This window comes from Odocoileus virginianus, chromosome 10 (genome assembly GCF_023699985.2).
Source record: "Odocoileus virginianus isolate 20LAN1187 ecotype Illinois chromosome 10, Ovbor_1.2, whole genome shotgun sequence".
Taxonomy (NCBI): Eukaryota; Metazoa; Chordata; class Mammalia; order Artiodactyla; family Cervidae; genus Odocoileus; species Odocoileus virginianus.
In genome coordinates this window covers 57,876,949-57,893,192 of record NC_069683.1, presented here as the reverse complement: position 1 = coordinate 57,893,192, position 16,244 = coordinate 57,876,949, and the positions used below count along the sequence as shown (strand labels likewise).

At 36.8% G+C, this 16,244-nt stretch overlaps 1 protein-coding gene across 2 annotated transcripts in view; it reads left to right on the top strand.

Annotated features, from left to right (window-relative positions):
- The window catches only part of CUL5 (cullin 5), a 130,681-nt gene that overhangs the window by 45,991 nt on the left and 68,446 nt on the right, over nt 1-16,244 (top strand). The window contains exon 3 of one of the 2 annotated variants that reach the window (XM_020891364.2): nt 4,569-4,668. The exons of the other annotated variant lie outside the window; for it this stretch is intronic. Within the exon in view, the coding sequence (XP_020747023.1) occupies nt 4,569-4,668 (100 nt within the window). The remainder of the gene's footprint in view (nt 1-4,568; nt 4,669-16,244) is intronic. 2 annotated transcript variants of the gene reach the window in all.

The following is a 16,244-nucleotide window of genomic DNA, read 5'->3' as shown; positions in this document are numbered from 1 at the left end:
GATTCTTAACCATTGGACCACCTGCAAAGTCCAACAGGTCCCTTTTTAAAATCACTTTGATTATATGTTCCAAGAGAGTGTGTTCTTATTCATTCAGACTTAATTCCAGATGTTTATTGCTCATCCATAATTCCTTCCCTTTTGTGTTGAAGTGCCATTTGATGTAACAGATGAACCGGAACTACATGCACTTATGTGGGTAAATATCAGAAGCATGTTGAGTAAGAAAATTATTTGAAAATATTATCATTTGATATATTTCTGTAATTAGAAACCCTCATAGTATGTTGTAAAACTTGAAAACCCAAAACAGCAAATTCAGACTTAGTTACTTTTGGGGAGGAATGAGAGAGTAGGATTAGAGAGAGGAACATAAAGGACTTTAAGGGTATTATCATATACTGCTCAAGAATTGGATTAACCAAAAATTCTTCTGGGTTTTTCCATAACATCTTACAGAAAAAACCCAATGAACTTCTTGGCCAGCACAATATATATTATATTCTTCAAAATGTGTATGAGAATTGGCCAGGAGCCTCAACATATTCTGTCGTGTGGTGGTGAGAAGTATTGTGTTTCAAATAGGAAAGAGTGTATTGATGATCTTCTTCCATGATGTAGCAACATACAGAAGTACCTGGAAGTTGAGGAAAGGGAGCTGGAGAAGACATGTGGATCACAAGTTTGTCTCTTTCTTGGGTACCCAATGCCACACCATTCTCTTTTGCCCTTAAGAGACTCAAGTCACATTTGAGCCTTTCCAGCATGTGCCACAGTGGGTCTGAGTAAGCAGGGATACTAAGGTAGTCCTATTTTAGAGAGCTAGGGGACTCTGCTGATGAGTGACTTGTGCTCCAAAACTTTGTTTGCAAAATGTTCTTGCAACTGTAGTCTTAAGACTCTTGGTACTCAACCTCCTTTCTTCCTACTCTTTCCCACAGGGCTCAGGCTGGCACTGTGGGCTTCTCTCTTGCCCAGCTTCATGTAGCTCACTTCCTATCATCCCCCACAGACACTGCACGCGTGCTTGGCCACTCAGTTGTGTCCTACTCTTTTGACCCCATGGACTGTAGCCATTGCTGTCCATGGTCGTGTCCAGGCAAGAGTACTGGTGTGAATTGCGATTTCTTTCTCCAGGGGATCCTCCCAAGCCAGGGATCAAGTTTGTGTCTCCTGCATTGGTAGGTGGATTGTTTACCACTGAGCCACCTGGGAAGCCCTCACAGGCATTACCCTCAAATCTTTTGCCATGTCTGATCCCAGCTGTTTCTCAGAAGACCTAAACTAATACGTAGGTCAGTATGTGTAAAGTCCTTGGCAGTCAATACATGCAAGTTTGTGTTACAGTAAATTAAGTAAGAGAAGATGGTAATTTTGATTGTGGAGTGGTGATGGATGGAAATGTCCAAATTGCAGAGACACTTAGGTGATGGATACAATAACATTGATTGAATAAAAAAAAGTTTGCCCAGTTTCTTGTTTCACACTTGACATGCACATTGAGTGGTTAATAGTTCACTGTATACACCCTAGTGATCTATAGTTCTTTACTCACATTGTGACTTTTTCATAAAATAGCCTTCCTTCACCCTCTTACACGTTTGTCTGGCAAAAGCCCACTTGTTCTTTGAGATAAACAGAAAACAACTCTTCCAGGGAGTCTGCCCCTTTTCTCTTTATCTCTCATTTCCACCCTTTCCTTTGCCTTAAGTTCCTAAACCATCTGTGTTTATAGGCTTAGTAGCTATAAACTTATTGAAATATAATCAATCTATTTTTGTGTCAGTTTTTTCTTTTAAACTCTAGATTTCTTTAGCCATGAAGGGAGACTGCAGAGGTATTACAGAGGTCAGTTAACTATTTTGCACTTCATTCAAAGAACAGTAGGAAACCATTGGAAGATTTTAAATATAGAGGTGGGCATGCGTCCTAAGCCACTTCAGTGTGTCTGACTCTTTGTGACCCCTTGGACCGTAGCTTGACAGGCTCCTCTGTCCATGAAATTTTCCAGGCAAGAGTACTGGAGTGAGTTGCCATTTCCTCCTCCAGGGGATCTTCCTGACCCAGGATCGAACCGTGAGTCTCTTAAGTCTCCTGGATTGGCAGACAGGTTCTTTACCTCTGGCACCTCCTGGAAAGCCACAAATACAGAGGCAATAAGATGTAATTTGAATTTTATGAAGATCAGTTTAGCTACTGTTGAATGGATTGGAGAGGTGCAGGAATAAATTAAGGGAAACAGTTGGATGTGGGCTCTGGAGCCCAGTTGCCTGTGTTCACTGTATACTAGCTGTGTAATCTTGGGAGTGTTATATAACCTTTCTCTGCCTCAGTTTCCCCATCTCTAAGATAGCAATAAAAGTGTACTATATCAGAGTTGCTGTGAAGGTTGAGTTGAAACAACTTAGAATAGTATTTAGCATATCATAAGCAGTTGGAGGACTTTCCTTGGTGGTTCAGATGGTAAAGAATCTGCCTTCAATGCAGGAGACCTGTGTTCAATCCCTGGGTCAGGAAGATCCCCTGGAAAAGGGAATGGCAGCCCACTTGAGTATTCTTGCCTGGAAATCCCATGGACAGAGGAGCCTGGCGGGCCCCAATCCACGAGGTTGCGAAGAACCTGACACAGCTGATCAGCTGACACACAAGCAGTGGATGAGGCTTCCCAGGTGGCGCTAGTGGTGAAGAACCTGTCTGCCAATGCAGGAGATGAAAGAGACGTGGGTTAGTCCTTGGGTTGGGAAGATCCCTTGGAGGAGGGCATGGCAACCCACTCCAGTGTTCTTGCCTAGAGAGTTCCGAGGAAGAGGAGCCTGACTGGCTACAGTCCATAGGGTTGCAAAGCGTCAGACATGACTGAAGTGATTTAGCACAGCACGAGCAGTTGGATGTTACCTCTTATGTTGTTATTTAACAAATATTTGTGTGCTTAACTACATCTACTCTGGACCAGATGCCACTATTAAGCTGAATTTAACAAATGATCAAAGCAAGTTCAAATTAATATATAGACAAAACTTTGGGTTATGATTATACCCCTAAGAATCTGAATATAAAACAAACTATTTGGCTATTATTATATGTTAGAATTCTAGAGATGATTTTTTTGGCCTTTTTTTTAATGCTCTTGTTTTTATCATAATGTAGATTTTAAAATGTATATAGGGCTCTATAAAGTACTGGGGAACATTTTTTGAGTAAGAGAATCCCCACTATAAGACTATATTCCCTGGTGGCTCAGCTGGTAAAGAACCTGCCTGCCAATGCAGGAGACACAAGAGACTGGGGTTCAGTCCCTGGGTGGGGAAGATCCCCTGAAGAAGGAAATGGCAACTTTTCTAGGGGATTTTTGCCTAGAAAATTCTAGAGGAGACTGTGGGGCCCCAGTCCATGGGGATGCAGAGAGTCAGACTTGACTAAGTGCTTGTGTGAGCGCACACACACACCCACACACACACACAGTCTAAGACTCTAGCTTTTGTTACGTTTCCCTGCTCTACTAGGTAGTAATTAAAATCATTCTGTGAACATGTATTAATATTAAATATGTTTCTGTAATGAATGACCTTTAGGGTCAAATATGTCAGCTTTAGTGTTTAAAGAGCTTTTGTTTCTGTTTATTTTGTTGTTGTTTAGTCGCTAAGTCATGTTTGACTCTTTTGTGATCCCACAGACTGTATCCCATCAGACTCCTGTGTCCATAGGATTTCCCAGGCAAAAATACCGAAGTGGGATGTGACCCCACAGGCTGCAGCCCATCAGGCTCCCGTCTCCATGGGATTTCCCAGGCAAAAATACTGAAGTGGGTTGCCATTTCCTTCTCCAGGGGAGTCTTCCCAACCCAGTGATCAAACAGAGGCAGATTCTTTATCACCAACCTGCCAGAGAAGCCCTCTATTTATTTGAATCAATTATATTTTGTTTTGTTTTGTTTTGTTTTTCAAAAAGTTAAATTTTGTATTTTATTGTATTAGAAAGTTGAAATAGTCATTCTTTTCTTTTTTTTCTTCTTAATTGTTTTAGATTTATCTTTTAAATGGACTATAATTGCTTTACAATGTTTTATTAGTTTCTGCTGTATAGTAACGTGAATCAGCAGTGAGTATATGTGTATTCTAAGTAAAGGAGGCACGGTGATAATTGATGTGTAAATGTGATGAATATTTGGGAGAAATTTGGAGTTTTGTTGTAATAGTATTTAAATTACTAATTTTCTAAAAATGGATAGTTTATATGTGTGTGTGTATATATATATATAGTGTTATATATTAAAGAATTTATACTTGTCTTTGCACAAAAAAATTTTGGTAGTATTTAACTTTGGAAGTTTGATTGGGGGATGCTTTTGTAATTTATAAATTTAATCAATAAAGTGGCAAAGATTTAAGGAAAACAGTAACAAAGAAAATAAAAATAGAAGCAAGTGTACCTGTATGAGAAAGCTTACAAAGAGTGCTTGGTTCTTATAAATGGATTCATGGTCCATGGAAACCATATTGAAACAAAACAGTTTTGTGTTTGTTCTTGTTCCAGTGTTAATGTTTGTTTACCTGCTTTATTTTTTACAGGGATGTACATGCAGTCTGTCTCTGGGATGATAAAGGCCCAGCAAAAATTCATCAGGCTTTAAAAGAAGATATTCTTGAGTTTATTAAGCAAGCACAGGCAGTAAGTTTTCCGTCTATATATTGTTGAAGACTTTTACTCAGAGTATCATCCTGAAGTAACTTTAAAATAGCACATGAACTTTTGACACACTTGCTAGTTAAAATTTTTTAATGAAATAAGAGTCATTTATTGTTTTCTCCTCCCACAGTGGCATTTCTTTCAAACGAGTATTTAGTTACCTCAATTAAAAGATGCTATAAAGAATTTCATTCTTATACATACTTTAGAATCCCCCCACCATTGTTATTGGCCACACATCAGTCCACATAAATCTTTTTTCCCTCACAATTAATACCACTTTCCAGGCTGACAGTAGTTGTCTTTGACTCTGAGTAATTGTCTGACTATAATCCTTGGGCTGTCCTTTGCATTGCTGCTGCTGAGCTGAATTCTGTACTCTTGTGCTGACACCGTGTACAAATGTGTAATATTAAAATGAAGGCAGAGCTCATTTAGGTATATTAGGTATTTGTTTTGTCTTTACTGACACTTTTGTCTTTTGGGAAAAATTAATGCAGAGGTAAAGTGTTACTTCAGATCAACTCTGGCATCACTGATGCATTGTTTATCACTTTGAAGAATGGCCTAAGGACATAAGGTTATTTTCCTTTCTATAAAATAAAGTTTGAAATGTAGTTAGAATTTCTTATTCTTTATTTGAATTTTTGCATCATTACCTTGTACAACATTAGTAAAAGTATGTTAGAAATTTTGTTGAATATTAATGTGTTAGCAGTTGGAAATTAAAAATGAATATATGACTTGAAGGAAGATACTGAAATTGAATATATGATTGGTATATATTTAATTCTGATGAAATAAGGATGATGTCACATTGGATATTACTTACAAAAAGAAATGTCTGATTGTTGATACCATTAATTCTGCCATGTTGATCAGTGATTTTTTAAAAATTAGAGTTTTATAAGAAAATCATAAAATTATAAGAAAATTATCTTTTAATGAAAATAAATCATCTCACGTTTGCTTAGAAGAATTAAATGTTTCAATATCACAATTTAATTGAAACATAAATTTTTCTAGAACTGTTTAAGGAAAAACGGTTTCTGCTTGCATTGGAAAGCATATCAGCTTATCTGTTTATAACTTTTGATGAAGATAAATTATATGTTTATTTCAAAGCAATAAAGTATTATTCTTTAGTTTCTGGAAATAGGCTCAGAAAGAATCATCTTAGAAATATTTAGAAATATATTTCGTACTAGAAAACAAAACATCTTCAGTGTTTCACTGTAACTTGATCTGAAAAAGTTTGGAATTTGGCCTTAGCAAGAACTTGAAGCTAGGATTTAGCATCAGTAATTCAGAGCAGTTAAATTTCAGGACCAGCAGTGCCAGACATAAGTATATAATTTTAAAACATTTTTAAAACTTTTAAGAAGATCTAGCTTTGTGAGTTTAGTAAACTCAGTTACTAGATTAATTGAGCTTATCTTGTTAGGAAGAACCAAATCTCCCAAATGGGACAGGTTGTGAGCATTAAAATGTTTTAAATGACATAAAAGGGAAGTAAAAATAAATGTAGTGCTTAGAAAGTTATTAGGATATTGAATTTTTTTCTTCTTAAAGATGAACATAGCTCTTCTACTTGTACATAATTCTGTGGCTTAGGATTTTGGGCTAGGCTCAAAAACCTGATTTTGCCTGAGCTTATTAATGTGGCAGCAGTAAGGTGGTGGATCTGCATGGACTGGATGGTCGAAGAGAGCTTTTTTCGTGTTTCCGGTGTTTGGTACTGTACTGGCTTCCTTCTGTGGCTTTTTCCCCCTCATGTGGTTTCTCGTTCTCAAGGAAACCAGTCTTTGAGGTGATAGTGGAGTCTTGCAAACCTCTTGAGATCTTGGCTCAGCAGTATCAGAGTCACATCTGCAGCATTCTGTTGGTCATAGTTAATCACAGAACCTGCTAAAGTCCAGTAGTGGAGAAATAGATTAGGATCTTTTTTTAAATAAATTGAGATAAATTAGCATACCAGAAAATTCCTTTTAAAACTTGTATAGTTTTGTGTGTTTTAGTATATTCATTAAGTTATATAACTATTGCCTGATTTTAGAATATTTTTATCAGCCCAGATTGGAGAAGGAAATGGAAACCCACTGCAGTATTCTTGCCTGGAGAGTTCCATGGACAGAAGAGCCTGGTGGGCTGCAGTCCGTGGGGTCACAAAGAGTCCAGGACTGAGTGACTAACACATACGTCAGCATGGATATTAATAGAAATTCTGTACCCATTAGCAGTTACTCCCCCATATACTCCCCCTTCCCTTTGGCAAACAGTAATCTGCTTTCTGTTCCTGGGATTTATTTATTTTAGACATTTCCTATAAATGGAATCCTATAATATTTGGCCTTTTATGACTGACATCTTTCACTTGGAGTAATGTTTTTCAAGTTTCATCTGTGTTGTACGATTTAGCACTATTTCATTCAAGTGAAAGTGTTAGTCACTTAGTTGTGTGTCTGACTCTTTGTGATCCCATGGACTGTAGCCCACCAGGTTCTTCTGTCCATGGAATTCTCCAAGCAAGAATACTGGAGTGGGTTGCCATTTCCTTCTACAGGGGCTCTTCCCAACCTAGGAACTGCACCCAGGTCTCCCACATTGCACTCTTTACCAACTGAGTCACCAGGAAAGACCTATTCCATTGTATGACTGTGCTGTATTTTGTTTATGTATGATTGACATATAACATACTAGTTTCAGGTATAAAACATAGTTATTTGATATTTGTATATTTTGTAAAATGATATATACATATTGCAAAATGATCACCATAATACGTCTACTTCATATCCATCACCACACATAGTTACAAAATTTTTTTCTTATAATGAGAACTTTTAAGATTTACTTTTCTTAGTAGCTTTCAAATGTGTGCTACTCTGTTACTAACTGTAGGCACCATACTGTATTGAGTTAGCCAAAAGTTTCCTTTGGTTTTTAAGTAAAAATAAGAGACACATTTTTCATTTTCACCAAAAACTTTGTTGAACAACATATTTACTTTGTTCCATTTGTTGTTATTTAGTCGCTAAGTCATGTTCAACTCTTTCTAACACTGTGGATTGGCAGGAGAATTTTTTATTGCTGAGCCACCAGGGGAAACCCTTTTATGACAGTACCATACTGTTTTAATTACTAGCTTTGTAAAATAATTTGCAGTCGGGAAGCATAGTGCCTCCAGCTTTGTTATTTCTCAGGACTACTTTGGCTATTCAGGGTGTTTTATAGTTCCATACAAACTTGAGTATTCTTGGTTCTATTTCTGTGAGAAATGTCATTAGAATTCTGATAGGTATTATACCAAACCTATACTAATTTGAGTAGTGGGGGCATTTTAACAATAGAATTTTAACAATCTGTAAGCACAGAATATCTTTTCATTTATTTGTGTCTTAGTTTCTTTTATCAGTGTTTCAGTGTAGGTTTTTTACCTCTTAAATTTATTAATATTCTTAGATATTTTGTTCTTTCAGATGAGATTTTAACTGGGATATTTTCCCCCTAATATCTTTTTGTTAGTTTGTTATTAGTGTATAAAAACTCAGGAGATTTTTAAATATTGATTTTTCTATCCTGCAACTTTACTGAATTTATTACTTTTTAATGAAGTCTCTAGTGTTTTCTATATATAGTATCATGTCATCTGCAAGTAGTGGTGGTTTTACTTCTTTCTTTCCAATTAGGGTGCCTTTTATTTCTTTTTCCTAACTAATTGCTCTGGATAAGACTTCCAGTAGTGTTGGACAGGACAGGTAAGAGTAGGCATCCTTGTCTTATTCCTGATCTTAGAAGAATAGCTTTCAACTTTTCACCATTGAATATAATGTTAGCTGTGGGCTTGTCCTATACAGCCTTTATTAAGTTGAGGTACATTCCCTCTATACCCACTTTGTTGAAAGTTTTTAATCATAAATATGTGTTGAGTTTTGTCAAATGCTTTTTTCTGCATCCATTGAGATTATCATGGTTTTAATTCATTTTGTTAGTGTGGTGTATCACATTCATTAATTTGTAAGTGTGGACCCATTCTTGAATGCCTGAAATAAAATCCTACTTGATCATGGTGTATGATGCTGTGGAATTTGGCTTGCTGATTTTTTTTTTTCCAGAATTCCTTATATCGACATTCATCAGTGATTCTGATTTGTAATTTTCTTTTGGCATCCTTGTCTGATTTTGGCATCAGGGTAAATGCTAAGCTAATAAATGAGTTTGGAAATGTTCCCTCCTATTCTGTTTTTGAAAGAGTTTGAAAAGGATTAGTATTAGTTCTTCTTTAAATGTTTGATAAATTCAGCAGTGAAACCATCTGATCCTAGACTTTATTTGTTGGAAATATTTTTTTCTACAAAACGCATTTGTAATTAGTGGATTAGAATGAAAACTAAGTTTCCTTTTCCGTTTGGATCTCTGTGTGTTTGTGAGGTTGTTTGTTTTTTTTTTAACTTTTTACTTTGTGTTGGGATATAGCCAGTTAACACTGTTATGATAGTTTCAGGGGAACAGCAGAGGGACTCAGCCATACGTACACATGTATCTGTCTCCTGCAGAGTCCCCTCCTAGCCAGGCTGCCACATAACATTGAGGAGAATTATACAGTGATTTTTAGCTTGCCCTTGTTGGTTATCCATTTTATTATTTTTTAAATTGTATTTATTTTTAATTGAAAGATAATTGCTTTATAATATTATATGGGTTTCTACCATACATCAGTACTATTTTAAATATAGCAGTGTGTATGTGTCAGTCCCGAACTACCTACTTATCCCTTCCCCACATTCTTCCCCTACCCATTGCAACTTTAAGTTTGTTCTCTGTGAGTCTGTTTCTGTTTTGTAAGTAAGTTTATTTGTATCATTTCTTTTATTTTTTTTAACATTTAGATTCTAAGTCTTTATTAATCTTTTTAGTAGTATCTTCCACCTTTCTTGTTTTATTTGTAATAGATTTCTCCATCCAGAAACTGATTAGCCAGTTCTTTTTATTTTGGACACTTAGTTTATTTGGAGTTTATTTTGAATTATACTTTGGAGTAAGGATCTAACTTCATTCTTTTTCCAAAGAGCTAACCAGTTTTCTCACGATGATTTTTTTAAACTTTTTATGTTGTATTGGAGCATAGCTGATTAACAGTGTTGCGGTAGTTTCAGGTGAACAGCAGAGGGACTCAGCCATAAACATACATATGCCTGTTCTTCCCCAGACTTCCCTCCCATCCAGGCTGCCGCATAATATTGAACAGAGTTCCGTGTGTTATATAGTAGGTATTTTTGGCTATCCATCTTACATATAGCAGTGTGTACAGGTAACCGTAAGTTTCTTCTCTTAAGGCTGTGGGTCTTTCTGTTTTGTCAGTGAGTTCATCCGTATCACTTCTCTCTAGAGTCCATGTAGAAGGGATGTGCTGTGATATTCCTCCTGTCTTCCACACAGTGTGGCGACCGCTGGGCCTGTGCATGTTGCTGCGAATGGCATCATTTCACTCCTTCCAACAGCTGAGTGATATTCCCGGGTATATGTGGCCACATCTTTATCCATTCCTCTGTTGACTGGCACTTAGGTTGGTTCCATGTCTTGGCTCTTGTAAACAGTGCTTCAGTGCACACAGATGCATGTATCTTTATGGATCACGTTTTTCTCCAGATACATGCTCAGGAATGGGACTGCAGGGTCATATGCTAGCTTTATTTTTATTCTTTTTAAGGAACCTCCATACTGGTCTCTATAATATCTCCCTGTTTGCATTCCCACTAACAGTGTAGGAGGGTCACCTTCTCTCCACACCCTCTCCAGCATTTATGTTTATGGATTTTTTGATGGTAGCCATTTTGACTGGTGTGAAGTGATATTTCATTATAGTCTGGTTTGCATTTCTCTGTAAATTAGCGATGTTGGACATCTTTTTATGTTCTCTTGGCCATCTGTATGTCTTCTTTGGAGAAATGCCTATTTAACTCTTCTGCCCAATATTTGATTGGGTTATTTGTTTTGATGTTGCTAAGCGTCCTGAGCTACTTGTAAATTCTAGAGACTAATCCCTTGTATTCCACATCATTTGCAAATATTTTCTCCCAGTTTGTGGGCTCTCTTTTTGTTTTTTTGTGGTTCCCGTTGCTGTGTGAACCCTTTTGATTTAAGTACATCCTGTTTGTTTATTTTTGCTTTTATTTCCATTATTCTGTGAGATGGATCAAGAAAGATATTGCTGCCATTTGTGTCAGAGACTGTTCTGCCTGTTTTCCTCTAGGAGTTTTATAGTGTTCGGCCTCACGTTTGGGTAATCCATCTTGAGCTTGTTTTTGTGTATGGTGTTGAAGAATTGTCTAATGTTTTGCACGTAGCTGTCCAGTCTTCCCAGCACTGTTTGTTGAACGGGGTCTTTCGGCATTGTGTAGTTGTGCCTCCTTTGCCATAGATTAGTTGGCCCTGAGTGCATGGCTTTATTTCTGGGTTTTCTATCCTGTCCCACTGATATATATTTCTGTTTTTTGTGCCAATGCCATACTGTTTTGGTGACTGTAGCTTGTAGTATAGTTTGAAGTTAGGGAGTCTGATTTCCTCTAGCTCTGTTTTTCTTTCCCAAGGTTGCCTGACTGTTCGGTATCTTATGTGTCTGTATAGATTTTAATATTTTTTGTTCTATTTCTATGAAAAATATTATTGGTAATTTGATAGGGATTGCATTGGATCTGTAGATTGCTTCAGGCAGAATAGTTATTATGACAGTATTGATTCTTCCAACACATGAACATGGTATGACTTTCCATCTGTTTGTCTTTTTATTTCAACAGTGTCTTGCAGTTTTTGGGGTACAATTCTTTTGTCCCTTTAGGTAGGTTTATTTGTAGGTATTTTATTCTTTCTGATGTGATGGTAAATATAATTGTTTCTTGAATTTCTCTTTCCAGTCTTTCATTGTTAGTGTATAGAAATGCAACAGATTACTGTGTTAATTTTGTGACCTGCATTTTTACTAAACTCAGTGATGAGCCCTAGTAGCTTTTGCTGGCATCTTTAGGATCTTCTATGTATAGTATTACATCATCAGTGACAGTTTAACTTCTTTTCCAATTTAGATTCCCTTTATTTTCTTTTCTTCTCTGATTGCTGTAGCAAGGACTTTGAAAACTATGTTGAATAAAGGTGAAAGTGGACATCCTTGTCTTTTTACTGATCTTAGAGGAAATGCTTTCAGCTTTTCACCATTGAATATGATGTTACTTATAGGTTTGTTGTATATGGCCTTTATTCTGTTCAGGTATGTTCCCTCTGTGCCCACTCTCTGGAGAGTTTTTTATCATAAATGGGTTCTGAATTTTGTGAAAAATTTTCTGCATCTATTGAGATGATCATACTGTTTTTATTCTTCAACTTGTTGATGTGACGTGTCATATAGATTGATGTGCGGATATTGAAAAATCCTTGTATCCCTGGGATGAATCCCTCTTGATCATGGTGAATGATCTTTTTAATGTATTGTTGGATACGAATTGCTAGCGTTTTGTTGAAGGTTTTTGAATCTGTGTTCATCAGTGATATTAGCCTGTAATTTTCTTTTCTTATGTGTGGTGTCTTTGTCTGATTTTGTATCAGGGCGATGGGGGCCTCATAGAATGAGTTTGGAAGTTTTCCTTCCTTAGCAATTTTTTGAAACAGTTTCAGAAGCATAGATGTGAACTCTTCTCTAAATGACAGTCACAGTTGCAATTTCAGTGCTCCTGATTGGTCTGTTCATATTTTCTGTTTCTTCCTGGTTCAGTGTAGGGATACTGTACCTTTCTAAGAATTTGTCCATTTCTTCCAGGTTGTCCATTTTATTAGCATACAGTTGCTCATAGTAGTCTCATATGATCCTTGGTGTTTCTTTGGAGTCAGTTGTAACTTCTTTTTCATTTATAATTTTATTGCTTTGAGTCTTCACCCTTTTTATATTGCTGAGTCTGGCTAAAGGTTTATCAGTTTTGTTTATTTTTTCAAAGAGCCAGCTTTTAGTTTCATTGATCTTTGTGATTGTTTGGTCTCTGTTTCTATTTCTCTATTTTTGCCAAGATCTTTATAATTTGTTTCCTTCCACTAACTTTACGTTTCGTTTGTCCTTCTTTCTCTAGTTTCTTTAGGTGCAAGCTTAGGTTCTTTATTTGAGATTTTTCTTGTTTCTTGATTGTATTGCTGTAAACTTCTTTCTTAGAACTGCTTTTGCTTCATCACTTAGGGTTTAGACCATTGTGCTTTCATTATTATTGTCCCTAGGTATTTTTTAATTTGCTCTTTGATTTCTTCAGTGATCAATTGGTTGTTCCATAACATATTGTTCAGCTAGCACATGTTTGTGTCTTTTTACAGTCTTTTTTCCCTTGTTTATTTCTAGTCTCGGTGTTATGATCAGAATAGATACTGGATATGGTTTCAGTTTTCTTAAGTTTACCAAGGTTCGCCTTGTGGCCCAGCATGTGATCAGTTCTGGAGGATGTTCTGTGTGCTCTGAGAAGAACGTATAGCCTGCTGCTTTTCGGTGGAATGCTCTATAAATATCACTTAGGTCTATCAGGTCTAATGTGTCATTCATTTAAGGCCCATGCTTCCTTATTAATTTTCTGTGGATGATCTGTGCATTGATGAAAGTGGGATGTTCAAGCCCCCCACTATTATTGTGTTGCTGTCAATTTCTTCCTTTATGGTTATTAGTATTTGCCTTACATGTTGAGTGCTCCTGTATTGGGTGCATATTTACTTACAATTGTTATATCTTCTTCTTGGATTGATCCCTTGATCATTATGTACTGTCCTACTTTGTCTCTTATAACAGGCTGTGTTTTAAAATCTGCTTTGTCTGATACGAATATTGCTACTCAGGCTTTCTTTTGATTTCCATTTGTATGGACTGCCTTCTCCCATGTGTTTACTTTCAGTCTGTAAGTATCCCTAGATCTGAGGTAGGTCTCTTGTAGATATGGGTCTTATTTTTCTATTCACCCAGCCAGTCTATGTCTTTTGCTTATGCATTTAATAAATTTACATTTAACATAATTGTGAATAGGTATGATCCTGTTGGGCTTCCTTGGTGGCACCACTTTCTTAATTGTCTTGGGCTTATTTTTGTGTGTTTTTTCTTTCTCTTGTGTTTCCTTCCCAGAGAAGTTCCTTTAGCATTTGTTGTAAAGCTGGTTTTGTAGTGCTGAATTCTCTTAACTTTTGCTTGTCTGTAAAGCTTTGGATTTTTCCATCAAATCTAAACAAGATCCTTGCTGGACAGAGTTTTCTTGGTTATAGGTACTTTCCTTCCATCACTTTAAATGTACTGTGCCACTGCCTTCTGACTTGCAGAGTTTCTGTTGAGAAATCAGCTGATAATCATAGGGGAGTTCCTTTGTATGTATGTCTTCTGTGTGTGTATCATTTTTCCCTTATTGCTTTTAATATTTTATGTTTGTCTTTAATTTTTGGCAGTTTGATTGCCGTGTGTCTCAGTGTCTTCATCCTTGGGTTTATCCTATTTGGGACTCTGCTTCCTAGACTTTGTTGACTATTTCTTTTCCCATGTTAGGGAAGTTTTCATCTATTATCTCTTCAAATACTTTCCTGAGTCCTTTCTCTCTCTCTTCTCCTTCTGGGACCCCTATAATACAAATGTTGGTGTGTTTAAGGTTGTCCCAGAGGTCTTTTATGCTGTCCTTTGTTTTGTTTTGTTCTTCTTTTTTTTTCTTTTTAATTTTTTTTCATTTATTTTTATTAGTTGGAGGCTAATTACTTTACAGTATTGTAGTGGTTTTTGTCATACATTGACATGAATCAGCCATGGTTTTACATGTATTCCCCATCCCGATCCCCCCTCCCACCTCCCCCTCTACCCGATCCCTCTGGGTCTTCCCAGTACACCAGGCCCGAGCACTTGTCTCCTGCATCCAACCTGGGCTGGTGATCTGTTTCACCCTAGATAATATACATGTTTCGATGCTGTTCTCTCGAAACATCCCACCCTCGCCTTCTCCCACAGAGTCCAAAAGTCTGTTCTGTATATCTGTGTCTCTTTTTCTGTTTTGCATATAGGGTTATCATTACCATCTTTCTAAATTCCATATATATGTGTTAGTATACTGTAATGGCCTTTATCTTTCTGGCTTATTTCACTCTGTATAATGGGCTCCAGTTTCATCCATCTCATTAGAACTGATTCAAATGAATTCTTTTTAATGGCTGAGTAATATTCCATGGTGTATATGTACCACAACTTCCTTATCCATTCATCTGCTGATGGGCATCTAGGTTGCTTCCATATCCTGGCTATTATAAACAGTGCTGTGATGAACATTGGGGTGCACGTGTGTCTTTCAGATCTGGTTTCCTCGGTGTGTATGCCCAGAAGTGGGATTGCTGGGTCATATGGCAGTTCTGTTTCCAATTTTTTAAGGAAATCTCCTCACTGTTCTCCATAGTGGTTGTACTAGTTTGCATTCCCACCAACAGTGTAAGAGGGTTCCCTTTTCTCCACACCCTCTCCAGCATTTATTGCTTGTAGACTTTTGGGTAGCAGCCATTCTGACTAACGTGTAATGATACGTCATTGAGGTTTTGATTTGCATTTCTCTGATGATGAGTGATGTTGAGCATCTGTATGTCTTTTTTAGAGAAATGTCTGTTTAGTTCTTTGGCCCATTTTTTGATTGGGTCATTTATTTTTTGGAGTTGAGCTGGAGGAGTTGCTTGTATATTTTTGAGATTAATCCTTTGTCTGTTGCGTCGTTTGCTATTATTTTCTCCCAATCTTAGGGCTGTCTTTTCACCTTGCTTATAGGTTCTTTTGTTGTGCAAAAGCTTTTAAGTTTCATTAGGTCCCATTTGTTTATTTTTGCTTTTATGTCCAATATTCTGGGAGGTGGGTCATAGAGGATCCTGCTGTGATTTATGTCGGAGAGTGTTTTGCCTATGTTCTCCTCTAGGAGTTTTATAGTTTCTGGTCTTACATTTAGATCTTTAATCCATTTTGAGTTTATTTTTGTGTATGGTGTTAGAAAGTGTTCTAGTTTCATTCTTTTACAAGTAAGTAGTTGACCAGTTTTCCCAGCACCACTTGTTAAAGAGGTTGTCTTTTTTCCATTGTATATCCTTGCCTCCTTTGTCAAAGATAAGGTGTCCATAGGTGCGTGGATTTATCTCTGGGCTTTCTATTCTGTTCCATTGATCTGTATTTCTGTCTTTGTGCCAGTACCATACTGTCTTGATGACTATGGCTTTGTAGTAGAGCCTGAAGTCAGGCAGGTTGATTCCTCCAGTTCCATTCTTCTTTCTCAAGATTACTTTGGTTATTTGAGGTTTTTTGTATTTCCATACAAATTGTGAAATTATTTGTTCTAGTTCTGTGAAAAATACTGTTGGTTGCTTAATAGGGATTGCATTGAATCTATAGATTGCTTTGGGTAGTATAGCCATTTTGACAATATTGATTCTTCCAATCCATGAACACAGTATGTTTCTCCATCTGTTTGTGTCCTCTTTGATTTCTTTCATCAGTGTTTTATAGTTTTCTATGTATAGGTCTTTTGTTTCTTTAGGTA